The 15,219-nt window shown below is 39.1% G+C and overlaps 1 protein-coding gene across 7 annotated transcripts in view; it reads right to left on the bottom strand.

Moving 5' to 3' along the window:
• Positions 1-15,219, bottom strand: part of Pter (phosphotriesterase related) — a 63,675-nt gene that overhangs the window by 25,076 nt on the left and 23,380 nt on the right. For 3 of the 7 annotated variants that reach the window (XM_031369035.1, XM_031369039.1, XM_031369034.1), the window contains one exon: positions 1,058-1,515. The exons of 1 other annotated variant lie outside the window; for it this stretch is intronic. In XM_031369035.1, coding sequence (XP_031224895.1) covers positions 1,058-1,515 — 458 coding nt within the window. Of the gene's footprint in view, positions 1-1,057; positions 1,516-4,082; positions 4,225-10,985; positions 11,003-15,219 lie in introns of those variants that run through there. 3 more of the 7 variants (XM_031369037.1, XM_031369036.1, XM_031369038.1) reach the window with 2 other exon arrangements.

The following is a 15,219-nucleotide window of genomic DNA, read 5'->3' as shown; positions in this document are numbered from 1 at the left end:
AAGTTATTATAAGATTTATGATCTTATAGCTTGAAGATGCAGTAGGGATAAAAACTGTGTGTTCAGAATGAAAGAAGGAAGACTATACTTTCAGGGATAATTTCCATAGTTCATTACTACAGAAGTTTCTCTGACTGTGCAGAATGAAAAAAGGGGGTTCTTATTTTAATCTGGGAATAGCACCTAAAGATGTCACTGAATCTGTCAACTGTATTAAGTACTTCTTTAATTCTATCCTACATTCAGCCTAGAAAACTCATAACACAATATTTATATTACTTGCTTCAAAGCATGGTTTGACAAGTATATTATCCTTTCATTAGCTCAGTCTCTAACTAATATAAATGCATATATTTAAAAGTGTATTGGGGATGTAACACAAATGAAAATATAAAAAATGTCATTTTAAATACTAACAGATATTTTACCAAGAGTTTACCTGACATTTTATACCTGTGAAACAAGTTATGGGAAATAATATATAGGAATACATACTATATGTAAATGCATGTAAACTGATACACATGTTTGAAAGAGAACACACACATGGGCAACAGAGCCCTGAAGCTTCTTTCTTTGGGTCTTTGCAAACTTTGCTCCTTTTTTACTTAATATTATAAATAAGAGAACAGGCCTTCTCCCACCCCTCCTGGCTTGTAATAAGAGAAGAAGCTGTATTTGCAAACGTACCAAGTCTCTGCCTGCCAAGTCTCATCCTACTGTGAATTTTCATTGCTGGTTATTATAAAACCCAAGGGGAAAGCTGAAGCAGCTTATGTTGGGAAAATGAGGTTTACAAAGAGACTAAAGCAGAACCACTGAGCTCTGATAGGATTCATATAGACTAGGCATTAACACATTGGAATTGTCAATGACGAGTGTGTTGAGAGCTCCTTCCCCAACTCTGGAAAGATATGGAGTCTGACTAACCTGGGTCCCAGTCATCAGATGTCTTTGAGAGCTACCTATTTTTTTCCTATCCAGCTACTTCCGAACCAATCACATTTAGGGTATCCTGAATGTATACACAAACAACATTCTAAGTAGTACTTTTTACCTGCTCCACTGACATGGCTCTGGTCACTGAAGAGTGAGTTGCATCAACATAAAACCCAGCTCCAGCTATGATGTGGACTCCAGTCTGCTGTGCCAGCCACTTCAGTGTATGCACGTCCCTGCTGAGCCCAGTGGTCGTGTTCTCCACCAAGGCTCCTCCACCCTTAGCCTTGAAATACAACAGTTCTTCTCTTATGGCTTCTACCTCTTGATTCAATTGAAGGTTCTCTCGATGGGAATAGGGATTTTTCTGAATCCAAAATAAATTTTTCATCATGATAGGTTCCTTGGAGGTAGCTTCATGGCATGAAGGAGGTGGGCAATAAAAATTGTCAAAGGTCATTGTCAGATGCTCGTGGGTCAGGGTACGGCCCAGTTGGCTGGGTTCTATAAGGCCCAGAACCGTTTGTACTTTCCCACTTAAGGAAGACATTCCTGATAGTATCTCAGGGACTTGCTCTAAAGGGGAAAAATAAATATGGGATTAGAAAAATTAATAAAAACATATAGTCTGTCAATAAAGGGCAGGGGTTGTGGATGTGCCTGCCAGTCTAGAGAATCAATGAAACTAGATATATGAACTCATTTGTCATCTGCCCCAAGTGGGATGCATGAATAAGATGTTCCCAGTCACTTCCATCAGGTCTTCTCTGATGGCTCAATCTAATCTCATTTATTGGAAATATTTCTTCAATTTAGTTCACATTAATATTTCATTTATTTTTGTCTCAGTTTTAGCTATGGATAAATCAGTTTTGTGGATAACTGAACAAAAATCACTTAAATCTATCCTCCCTTCATTACCAACAACTTCCATTAAAATCAGTCATGCATTAATACCATTTCATCCCCTCTTATCCAAATGAAATATACAGAGGCTTCTACTCATGGTACTACCCATTTGCTACTGGAGTAAATGAACTGCTGATGGCCTGCTACATGCCTGACACATAACATAAGACCTCTAACCTGCCTCACTTTGTAGGAGATGGCCACAAAATAATTGAGGGAAGAAGAAATGCATAACTAGGTTTATTAATGTCAAAAATAAGAAGAAACAAGTCCTTTCACTTTCAAGGGGATTTATCGCATAGTGCAAACAGAAAGTGACCCTTCAACACATAAAAGGAAAACTTCACTGTTATAATGAAAGTGGCTACCATGTTATCTGTGATGAATAAAAGATGAATGTCAACACAACTCAACCTAGGATCCCTTGGAAAGGGAGTCTCAGTGAGAGAGTGCCTTCACTGACTTTGGGTATTTCTATAGGGAATTATCTTAATTACATTAATGGGCATTGGATAACCCAGCCCATTATGGATGGCAACACTCATTTCCTAGGTAGGGGATCCTGAACTTTATCAGAGTGGAGAAATTGAGTTGAGTACGAGCAATCAAACAAATGCTTATGAGCTCGATTCTCTTTGCTCCTGACTGTGGGTATGCTGTGACCAGCTGTCTCAGCTCCCATCTCTAGGACTACTCTACAGAGAAAGACTGTCACCTGGAACTGGAGTTCAAATGAACCTCTCCTCCGCTAAGTTGCTTTGTGTTGAGGTACTTTATCAGAGCAACACAAATGAGCCTAGAATGCTGCTGAAACAGTAATCAGCTGCCATCTCTAGAAGGAGCAAAAACCTCATTATCTCCCATATAATTTCCTTTCAGACACAAAGATTAAGTATCTGCCCAGGTTTTTCTCTCAGTGACAGCAAGAACTCCAATTCCAGCACTTCCGTGTTCAATGTGCACCCCTAACAGAACAGATTGAATGAAAAAGGTGACAGTGGACTTGGTGAATAGACACATCATAGCTGACACCACCAGAAAACTGCCAGAAATGAAGCTCCACCCCGAGGATCAGGTAGACGTAATCATAAGAGGAACAGAGTAGCTTTGAAAGCTTTCAAAGAGTTCCTACAACATTCTAAAATTAGTTCCCCCCTTATCTTTGGAAGCCTTCTCTGTATGTGGGGAGCGGATAGTGTATAGTTTTGAGTTTGTGCATGTGGAGATCAGAGGTCAACCTCAGGTATCAGTCCTCTGAAGCCATTCACCATGTTCTTTTGAGACAGTCTCCCCTGGACTGGAGCTCACAGAGGTTAGCTAGCAAGCTGCATGAATCTACTTATGACTAATCCTGATTATAGGATTCCTAGTATCTACTAACATACCTTTTTAGTCCCTAGAACCCACATACATATTATTAGTATGACATTGTATGTGGGTTCTAGGGACTGAATTCAGGTTCTCATGTCTACAAGGAAAAGACTTTAATAACTGGAGCATCTTCTAGCCTCTTTCTATGATTTTCTATGATTCTGAGCACCTTGTTTCTCATAAGTAAATTAGAGAATATGCATTACTTAAGAATCAAACTAAGTAGGAATTAGGGCAAATGCAAGAGAATATTACATATAAAAATACTGTCAAAAGTGGCACACAGTCTATAGTCAACAAAAAGCAGAATTATTTTCCACTTTGACTAGATGACTTCTTTCTACAGAAGAAAGGCTGTGGATCTGGATGAGGGAGAGGGATGACCTAGGAGTAGCTGGGGGAGGGGAACCATAATCAGAATATATTGTATGAAAAAAACTAAAAAAGAAGTCATTTTGATTTGTGTGTGTATACACACACACACACACACACACATATCAGTGAAAGGAATAGGTTTACAGATTGTAGGTCAATTTTTCTCCAGCCACTTCAACAACACTGAACTTTGATGTCTGGGATAGTTTACTGACAGTCGTAAGTGACTCATTTATATTTTTCATAGAGAACACCAGGGTTGTGAACAATGTGACTATTGAGCTTTGTCTGACAGTGGTCTTGTGCAAGCCTTGCTCTGAACATTGGGCTGGACACATGGAGGCCAGAAGGAACAAAATGGGATCTGCTCAGAAAATAACCACACAATTGCCAGTCCCTGCACAGACAGTATATTTTTTACTGATGATCTCACTGTTCAGAAGAGATGAAGTACATTGAAGGTGGTATGGCTATAGCCTGGAACTTACTGTTCAAAGCTTCACTCTTTTCTATTCAAAATAGAATGTAATTATTCCTTTGGTAGAGGAGATCACAGCACCATTAATAATAGATTCAATCCTCTTGGTGGGTTAATTTTCTCTTTCCTCCTTTCAGCATTACAGATGTGTTCTGGAGAGTCACAGATGGGAACAGAAATTAGGATAAAATGATAAAACACTACCATGTCTACTAGAAAAGTAACAAACTACACACTTAATTGATGTGTATTTGAAAGAGCAACATGGTATGTTTCAAGCTTACAAGCTGTGAGTCTTTGTAAAAAAATATATTTAAGAAATGTCACCCCTCCTGGGCCACTCCTCTAATGCTCTCAGACAGGTCTGGCTAGCTCTTCTGTGATCACATACAATGTAACACACTCAGAGGATCAGAAAAGATTAAGGAACAAAAAGCAGTCAGCATCCCTCTGAGGGAGAACGCATCTTTGAATGGAGCAAGGCAAAGATCTGAAATTTGTGGTTTCAGTGTGGCTAGGGAGGTCCCTTTTGCCTGTGTGCTGTCTGGAAGTCACTTCCCCTACACAGGCAGATGGTTCTCATGCTCCTTCATCATAAGAATGAGCAAATTTAGAACCAGCAATGACAAAGGGTGAGAATTCTGCTGCCCATCTGTGCAGAGGGGAATGACCACGGACACAAAAGGAGGCTTCCAGCATTTTCCAGAGCTTCCCACAGAAGGCTCAATCTTGAACCCATATTGGACAAGGACAGTGGGAGCAATCAACACATTTGATAAAAGCTTTGTTCCACATCAATTGTGAAATCTGCATCATGTGTGAAAGGATAGTCTGAAATTATTACAACAGCCCAGCCAGAGGCCACAGCCTATGGTAGTTAATCTTCAACTAGGAGATCTGGAATCATAGAAGGGTTAGGCTTCCAGGCATGTGTCTGAAGGATTACCTAGATTAGGTAAACTCAAGTGAGAAGATCAACCTCAAATGTGGGCAGGGCCATCCCATGGGCTGGGAAACCATGTGGAATAAACAGAAGAAAACTAGCTGAACACCCAAACACTAAGTTCTCTCTGCTTCTCTACTGTGGGTGCAGTATGACCCGTATGGGTACTTCTGCCTTGATGGATGGCATCACTCTACCCCAAATAAATCCTTAATCCTCAGATTGCTTCTGCCATGATCTTTGCCAGAGCAACAGGACAAGTAGCAAACACATAACACTGTTAACCTTTTGAAAATTGGTTTCTTTGTTTTATAAGACCAGGTCTCACTCTGTAGCCTATGCTAATTTGAACTCATGGAGATCTTCCTGCCTCAGACTCTCAAGTCTCTGAAATACAGGTATGTCTGCCAGCCCTGCTAGTCTTGCTGGACCTGAATAAAAAGAGAACATTGAATAAAAAATAAAAACAAGAAGAGAATTTAAAAAGGGGACAATACTGCTGTATTACACAGCTGAAAACAAAAAAAAAAGAGGGATTTGACTATTTACAAACATGCATATATTATCTTTTATAATATTTATAAATAATTTGTGTGATGACTGAAGCTCTGGAGAGGAGGAAAAGTCTCAATTCACCTCTAGTTTCCATTCAGGTTTTGAGAGTTATTTTGGTCTGACTACAATGATTAAGAGTAGTCTGTCTACTTAAGTTGAATATCCTCCCCAGTTACTCTGATGGTTAATTTATCAATTTAATTGGACTTTGAAGCACCTAGGATATTGGTAAATCACACACCTGGGTGTGTCTGTGAGGAACTTTCCAGAGATAATTAGATCATAATGGCTCTGGCTCAGTGACCAGATTAAGCCCAGAAGGATTCCTAAATGGTGGCATTGGGGGAGTTGGTAAAGGCAGGGCCAACATGGAAGAACCAGGTTACTGGCCTAATCTTCTTAGAGGCCATAGCTTATCCTAGCCCCTTCCTGCAATTCTTTCTCTCTGCTTCCTGACCACAATAAGATGAACAGCACATTTTCCCTCAGCTGGAGAGTTCAGCCTTACCTTGGAGCCAAATTGATAGTGCTATGGATGATGTGGTTTGAACTCTCTGAAACAATGTGTTGGAAACACATGATTCCCCTTCCTGGTGGCTTCTGTCTTGTGAGAAAGTAATGGGCACAGTTGCCTTCACATGGATTTCAGAGGAAGAGGGTATCCAGAAGTCTGGATGCCCTGTATGTATAAGTGGGAACTCTCAAGGTACATCCTCTGCATGTTGTAGGCAATCATACTCTGGCCTGGACCTGACACCAGTGTGCTAGTCTTCAACTTAGAAATAATGACCAAATTGGCAAACTGACTTTTTTTACTGACATGATTTAAAATTCCCCACCCCAACTTCTCTACAACAGTGAAAGGTCTATTGCCTTTTATGAAACCCTCTGCTGAAATTCACTTAGTTTCTTCTGTGAATAAACCTTTACTGATGAAGGAGAAGAGATGGAGCTGACGTCATGTCCCTGCAGAGACCTGTAGGGCATTGCTATAGTGTTAAAAAAAAAATCAAATGGTGGATTGGTCTGAAATGACACCAGTTGAGATGGCAAAAACAGAGGAGAGCAGATGGGACTTTCTAACTGGACTCACTGGTACTAAAAAAATACCCTGCAAATAAATGGCCCAAATATATCAACATTTCTGTTTTTTTATGTGTTACACCACAGTTCAGCAGTACTCTATAAACACCACACTTAAAGTTGACATTTGATTTGCGATACAAATATTTTAACAACTACATGATATTTTTTAAAGCTTGTTTGAGTACTTCCAACATGTACAGGTTCAAAACTGTGACACAACTTCTCTCAAACAGTATAGATCTGGCTTCGGGACAATGATGACCACAGGAGTCCATCTTGTAAACAATGTCAGCCTTTTCTCTATTTCATGTACTTATGCTCAAGTAAGGAAAGGTCTAGTAGGGCATGGTGACTCAAGTCTGCCATCTCAGCTACTCAAGAGGCTGAGACAAGAGGGTCCTAAGTTCAAGCCCTGTCTGGGCCATAGTGTGAGTTCAAGGTCAGCTTAGTTAGTGAGACTTTGTCTCAAATTAACAATCAAAAAGAGCCAGAGAGGTAGCTCAGTGGTTGAGAGAGCTGGAAGATGAACTAGTTGAACACCAGTTCCCAGTTCTCTCTGCTTCTCTACTGTGGGTGCAGTATGACCCATGCAGGTACTTCTGCCTTGATGGATGGTATCACTCTACCTATACAAATCCTTAAGCCTCAGATTGCTTCTGCCATGTTCTTTGCCAGAGCAACAGAACAAGTAGCAAATTCATAACATTGCTAAGCTTTTGAAAAGTTTGTTTTTGTTTTATGAGACCAAGTCTAATAGCCTATGCTAAGTTGAACTTATAGTGATCCTCTTGCCTCAGACTTCCAAGACTTTAAAATACAGGTATGAGCCACTATGTCTGCATGGGACCTAGGTATCATGTCCTGTGCAGGAGGTGGGGGAGGAAGTAGGAAGAGAGGAAGAGCTGGAAAGAAACGCTATCAAACACAAGGATATAAATTGAACCTAGCACTCTTCAAAGAGATAAATAAAACAAAGTGGCCCACCAACCAAATGTAATAACTTGAGGAAAATGATTTCACTCACAAGCTCATTTTTTTAATACCTTTAGACTTAAAAAGTTGACAATGTAGAAATATTATGAAAGGGGGAAACCATGTGAAGATGCCAAGCTAAGAATGTAGCTTGGATCTTAAATAAGTGTAGGTCCATCAAAATGGGCCATCTGGTCAACCCTCCATGTCCCTTGTTAGAATGTGATAACTGTCTTGTTGATTTTGTTAAAAAAATTAAAAAGGTATTCTTATGAAGAAAACAAGATGAACAGGGGGAATGGCAAGGGGGATGGAAAAGTAGAGAAAGGAGAAAGGAAGAAAAGAAGTAGGGAAGAAAATGGCATCTTAAGTCAAAATGAAATATGACTTACGCCAGTGACATCCAAGAGTCTGGGGAGTGGGAATAGTCTGTCAAAACATTGTAAGACTCATCTTACAACCTTGCCTTTAGAAGAATGCTCCACTGTGGATGCTAGAAGAAGATTTGGGGGAAATGTTTTGATTCAATACTAACAATATTCCTGACAGCAAAGCATTTATCAGTCACCAGACAGGCCAGTTACATCATTCTTGTTGCAGAGCATGCTTCATACTGGGACTGGGGGCTTTCATTCGGAAGTAGAATGCTTGCTTAGCAAGCAGAAGGCCATAAGATTCTGGTGTAGTTTCAGTGTGCACATGCATGCTAGTGCATGTACACACACACACACACACAGAGTGCAGGAGGATGGATTTCAGCTTCAGGCCCTTCAGCATGTAAGAGAACTCCAGAAGAATGGTTTCTGGCATTCACATTTCTTCTCTGTGTGCTTGAGGAAAACTTACAAGCTTCTGAGGAGTTAGTTTCCTCACTTAAAAACTCATTCTTCTGAACTACTGCTTATGATCAAAAGGGAAAGGCTAGCAAGAGAATAACCCAAAGCACTGTTTAAATTATAAAGCACAATCTAAATGTTTGGAATTAGTACGAACTTTGAATTATTTCCCAAATTTTTGCTTAGTATCCACAGTCAAATGGACCTGAACTTATTCTTCTTAAAAACTAACAATAGGGGGTTGAAGTTTATGAATCAAACTAAGCTCTAATTTGCTTATAAATGAATTCCTGCACTTGAGATCCGGGATTGTTGGACGTAGATTGACTATTGCGATTGACATCAGGGCTCATTAGGTTTTTGGAACTGCCCACCAAAGTGATTAGAGCTGTGGGAGGTCCTCGTTAGCCACAGAGAAGTGCAAGTAGAAACGCCTTTTAAAATGAATGTGTGTGCTACAGTGTTAGTTTCCACAGATGGCCTCCAGTGAGCATGACTCCTGACAGCAACACGCCTGTGCAGTCCCCAGATACTCCGAACATGAGCTGGCCTGCGACTCACTGTGATCAAAACAATACAGGGGAACTTATGGAATGACTGGATGGCAGTCTGAGACCAAAATCTTACGAAGCAACTTCTTCCATTGTGTTTTGGAAACAGGGTTACAGAGTAAGAAGTCTGTTTATGTTTGCATGTGAAGCAGAGCTCCTGAGTCCATGGAAGGAGGAGGCAATCAGAAATACTGCCCCTGTGAACTCAGCCCTGTGGAGGTAACAGGCAGTTGCATGACCTCCATAGATGCTTTTGTTCCACAAAGATCCCAGTTGACTGTAAACCCAGACTCAGTAGAGTGTGCTAAGCCCAGAGAGTTGTGGGAGATTATAAAATGGCTATTGTCTGAAACCTTTGCCTTAAGGTCATGCTGTGGACTGAATCTTGAATCATTTGATCTTCAGACCAAACTGATATACTGTAGTCCTCATCACCAGTGGTGGTATTCCGATATGGTGAGCTCTGCAGAAGCAATGTGGTCATGAAAGCCAGGTCCTCTGGAAGGAGACTAGTTCTTTTATCAAGAGATCACAGGTTCTTTGTCTCAGTTACCATGTAAAGGGATAGCAAGATGATAGGCCATTTACAATCCATGAAGAAAATAAAAATCTGCAAGGCTTTTAGAACTATGAATTCTCATATGAGACTCCATGCCTATCAGATAAGACAAAGTCTGTGTTACTTTGTATTTGAACACAGAATGGATGGAGATAGGTAGTATGTTTTTCTGCAAGGGATAACACATGTGGAGAGCAATGTTGAATATAGCATTTAAAAAAAAAAACTTTAATCAAGTTGTGCGTGGTGTCACGCACCAAGAATCCTAGTTCTGGGTAGACTGAGGCCAGCCTGGGCTATACAGCAAAAAACTTGTCACAGAAAGCAAAACAAATCAATAAAGGTCTCAAAAAACATTTCAAATTTGAAGAATAAAAATGCAACTCAAATACATTATAGTTATACATTTGACCTAGTTATAATAAAGATTAGTTGAGTGTTGGATGTGAAAGAGGGTTGGGGCAATTTTTCTGATAAACATATAGGATATTGAACTCTTAACTTATGCAGCTCATTGATGAAAAAGGGTAGCTGTAAAGTTTGCTTGTGTCCTGTTAATTATTAAATATTGTCACTGGCACATTTAAGAAGTGGGGGTCTGGAATGGTATTTCAACAGTTAAGAACAGTTTTGACATTTGCAGAGAACCTGGGGTCAGCTCTTAACACCCATATAATGGCTCATGATTGACTATCACTCTAATTCCAGGATATCTAATGCCCTCTTCTGACCTCATTGGGCACCAGGCACACATGTGGTACACATACCTTCATGCAGGCAAAACACTCAAACACATAAAATAATTTTTTAAAAACAGCAACAAAAAAGTACAATATACAAAAACAGTACAATACACAAAAAAAGTATGATATACAGATCAACGCAGTGCCAGGTAACATTCTGATGTATAATACACAGATCAGCGCAGTTCCAGGTAACATTCTGACACACGTGTACATTGTAAGCTATTTAAATCTGGTTAAACATTTTATCATTTCTGTTTGGTGAAGCTGTAGAGATGCTTTTAGTCAAACTTTGTGAGACACACACTAGACTACTGCTGTCTACTAGCGTGCAAAGGCACACAGTAGCTTCTGTTTCCTTTCTCACTGCAGTTCAGCCCTCAGTGTTCTGTTTTTCTTGTCCCTCTCCTCCGCTTTAGTCTCCTCAGCTTCTGGTGACCACTTTTCTAATCTCAACTTCCATAAGATCGCCTGTTTTATGTTCCACATATGCGTGAGATCTTGTGGTATTTATCTTTGTTTTGGCTTTGATATAATGATTCCACCTTTGCTACCACGAAAGATGGAATTTGGCTCCTTTCAGTGTTTGGATAGTGCTGCGATTCCTCTGTGTTTGGGTACCTCAGGTGTACTATGTGCCTACATGCATTTCTTCACCCATTGATTACCTGGGTTGTCTCTATTTCTTATTTCTTACAAACAGTGCTGTCATAAACATGTGGTTGCTGACTTCTCTCCTACATCTTGACTTCAGTTCCATTGAATGTGTACCCACCTGTAAGATGAATGCTAATTTTAGTCTTGGGTTTGTTCTTATGTGTTTCACCATGGTTGACTAATTTCCATGCTCCCTACCCCCATCTGTAAACAAAAGTCCCTTTCTTTCCCATCCTTGCCAGTCACTGTTTTGTCTTTTTGATAATAGGTATTCTAATTGGAGAGAGGTAGTATTTTATTGCAATTCATTTACATTTCCCTGATGATCAGAGATATGGAGAAAAATTTTTATAAAGTGATCTGCATATCATGTTTTGAGAAACATCTGTTGAGATCTATCAATTTCAACCAGATATTTTAAAAATGTTCAGTTCCTTATACATTTTGGGTACCAACTGCCATGAGACACAGAGTTTGAAAATACTTTTTCTTTCTTCCAGAGTTTTCTCTTCATTGTGCTGATAGTTTCTTTTGCTATGATAAAAGCTTTTCAGCTTGATGTCATCTCACTTGTGATTTTTGCTTTTGTTCTGTGCTTTTAGAATGTATCTTCAAAAAAATAATGTTCTCTTGTTTCAATGTCCTGAGGAATCACTTCTGTATTTTCCTACAACAATTTCCGGACTTATCGTTTGACTCCCTTTTTGATTCCTCTATATATGCACCTGATTTTCACAGCATCATTCACTGAAGACTGTCCCTTGCCCAGGGCACATTCTTAGCAGCCTTGTTGAAGATCAGCAGGCTGTAGACACATGGGTTTCCTTCCAGGATCTCTGGCCCATTACACAGGTCTACGTGTCTGCTGTTAGCCAAGCACATGTCACTGTAATTACGCTAGTTTGTACTCTATTAAGTCTGTAAGGCCTCCTACTTTTTTCTTTTTCCTCAGAGTTGTTTTGGTTATTGGTCTTTTTTGTTAGAGTTGCCTTTTTTAGCTCCATGTATGAAGTCATGGATATTTTGAAAAGGACTGCACTGACTGGGTAGACCATTTGAGTACTATAGGTGTATAACAATATTTGCTATGGATTTAAAAAGATGTTATATTAAAAACTTCCAAGAAGGGGCACAACATATTGTGATGCCCCCTATATAAACAGCTGTTTGAAGGCCCCAATGACAGATGTCAGAAGATAAGACCTCAAAACATGGTAAGAAAAAAAGTCATGGGATTTCAGTTTGGTGTGAACATTTCTAAAGAATAAAGATTCAGAGCACTGAGAAGGCTCAGGGAGTGAGAGGACTTGTTGCCAAGCCTCATGACCTGGGGCTCATGAGATAGAACAGAGCAGATTTCTAAAAGCTGTCCTCAGACTTCCACTTGTGCATCATGATGCATGTACACAAAGCAAATAAATAAAGTGTACTGCGTAACACATAAAGTTTTTTAAAAGTCTATCATTTAAAGATCCTAACTTATGCCTGCAGCCACAGTACCAAATGGCTGTCAGTAATTTTCACAGGTAGAAATATTACTTCAGGCTTCAGAGAAAAGCTTTCCATTTGAAATGGTGACTTAGTCCTTAAACACTGGCAAAGCGGTGGCATTATAGGGTTCCTTCAGAAAAATTCCCCTGGAAGAAAGTTACAACTAATTTGGAATTTCACTGAGGAGTTTATAAAAGTCAACACCACCACCATGAAGTTAGACACGGCACCATCCCTTTTCTGTAGTAACGGTGCAGAAGTGAAGGTTTCTTCAGTTTTAAAAAATAAAATAAAATAACATTTCGGCATAGTCTGAAAGATGTTACTTCGATGATAGTCATCAGTTTTAAGGAGAAGTTTAGGTCCATGTAAAAAGGTATTGACACACAAAGATTTCATTGATGTAACTATCTAGAACAGCGCCCAGTTCTTGGGGGTTGGAGAGTTGACATAATGGTTAAGAGCACTTATGGCTCTTGTATAAGACCAGTGTATGGAGACTCACAACTGCGTGTAACTTCTAGCTATCTTCTGGCCTCCCCAGAACTTTCAAGAACATTATACACATATTCAACTATACATACACATTAAATAAATATATAGTAAAAGAAAATGGTGATATATACTATTGTGCTTTATACAACCAGTGAAAACATATTCAAAGAATCTCCTCCCATAGCTCGCTCTCTCTCTTTCTCTCTCTCTTTCTCTCTCTCTCTCTCTCTCTCTGTGTGTGTGTGTGTGTCCGTGCTTGTGCATGCATGAACATGTAGGGGCTCAAGATTGATGTCCGGAGTCATTCTTTATTACTCTGCCATCTTATTTATTAATGCAAGGTCTATCAATCAAACCCAGAACTCACTAATAAGGCTATTCTCCCTAGCTAACTCTCTCCACCTCTCTCTTTTCTGAAGTAAGTGTGGTCTGCCATGCCCACTCAGCATTTACACAGGTTTGGGAACCCAAATTCTGGTCCTCATGCTTGTACAGGCAGCACTTTAACCACTGAGCCATCTCCATAGCTCACATTTTCAAAGAACACTGAATGACTTAGAAAGATGTTCATATTATAATATATTAAAAAGAAAACCAAACTATACTAAGTATGATAAACATATGCACAGTCTATATATTTGCATGAGAGATTAAAACTAGATATATTGAATTATTGTGTTTATTGTAGTCTGATAGAAAACACAAAGATAGTTCATATTTTTCTCATAACAACAGTATTTTTCCTAGCCTTTTCATGTTTAGCTTTTATATTTATAATCAGTAAAAGGAAATAAAATGGAAAAAAAGGTCAATACCTATATTAAAATCAAATGTAAAAATGTGTTTGAATCTTCCAACTTAAGTATGAAGGTATACAAAGTTTACTTATCTTAGGCCATTCTTCCCTAATGTTTGATATTGTCTTTTATGCAATATTTCAGATCAAATTTCCACATTTCCAGTGGCTGGACTGTCTGATTAAATTCCAATGGTTTCATTGAGTACTCAGTGGACTGACATAGGAATCACCTTGACATGAAAATCTGGGACTCAGAGTGGAAGTTCTAGAGCCTGACCACCAATGTGAAAAAGAATCAAAGCCTTAAGTAATTTTTTTTGTCTTTTTTTGGACAAATGATAAAAAATTCTTTTTATTGATTGTACAAAATAGTTTTAACTTGTTACTCACATACTTTAATCAAATTCTCTCTCTAATATAGGCCAGAAGCACTTCTCTAAAGATATTTTTTAATCATCATGTTATTTGTTCTTATATTACAATCAACTCACCTAAGAGCCACAATTCTATTTGAGCATGTGAATATATTCCTATGTATGACTAAGAGTGCAAATGGGGTAAATGTCAATAAAACATATTTTAAAAAATTGTTAAAGGAGCAAGTATATGTGAAAAACAGAAATCAAGCAAGAGAAATTTCAAGTAAAGACAAGAAAACCTCAGAGAGAAGCCTTTCCTAGGGATGGGGATTGTTGATCAGAAAAAAACAAAACAAAACAAAACAAAGCAAAAACAAAACAAATGGTATATATAAAATCAGCTGTCACAGATATGATTAAATTTATTTAGCAGCTATTAAGTGCTACACTAGAAAGAGAATGGGAGCTATGACACAATGCAAGAGGGAAGCCCCACCCTCGCTCAGAGGCTGAGAGACCATGCAGTGCTTATTCATATTCTGTGCCATGTTTACTGAGTTCCTTCTATGTGCTAAGTGCCCAGGAATCCATTTCTTCTCCGGTCTTGAACTTTCGCTAATGCTTCTGGGTTGATGTGACAGGGGAAATGGCAGCCAAGGAAAGGTAAGAAGTGTGCTAACATTAAGGGCTGGCAAGCTGAATAGGGTATATATTGAAGAATGTCAGTTTTAATTTTGAACAGCAGTTCACAGGGAGTTTGCTCATGGTTAACCACAGGAGATCAGCCTCTGATGAATGTAATGGAAGCCTTACTGTATGGTCACCCTGTGACAAATGCAGCACTTGGTCACTTACATGGGGCATGATAGTCCTGAAACAGTTCACATATCTATATTCCTTATAATACTTCATCTACAAACACATAGCTTACTGTTTTTAATTCATCCTTCCCTCCTAATCTTGCCTTTACAATCTTGGTGGAAGTTACCACCACCACCACTATCACCACCACCATCACCACCATCATCATCATCATCATCATCATCATCATCATCATCATCATCATCATCACCACCACCACCACCACAACCACCACCACCA

This window comes from Mastomys coucha, unplaced genomic scaffold (assembly GCF_008632895.1).
Source record: "Mastomys coucha isolate ucsf_1 unplaced genomic scaffold, UCSF_Mcou_1 pScaffold15, whole genome shotgun sequence".
In the NCBI taxonomy this organism is placed as follows: domain Eukaryota; kingdom Metazoa; phylum Chordata; class Mammalia; order Rodentia; family Muridae; genus Mastomys; species Mastomys coucha.
The sequence above is the reverse complement of the archived record's forward strand: the minus strand, read 5'-3'. Positions and strand labels throughout refer to the sequence as shown.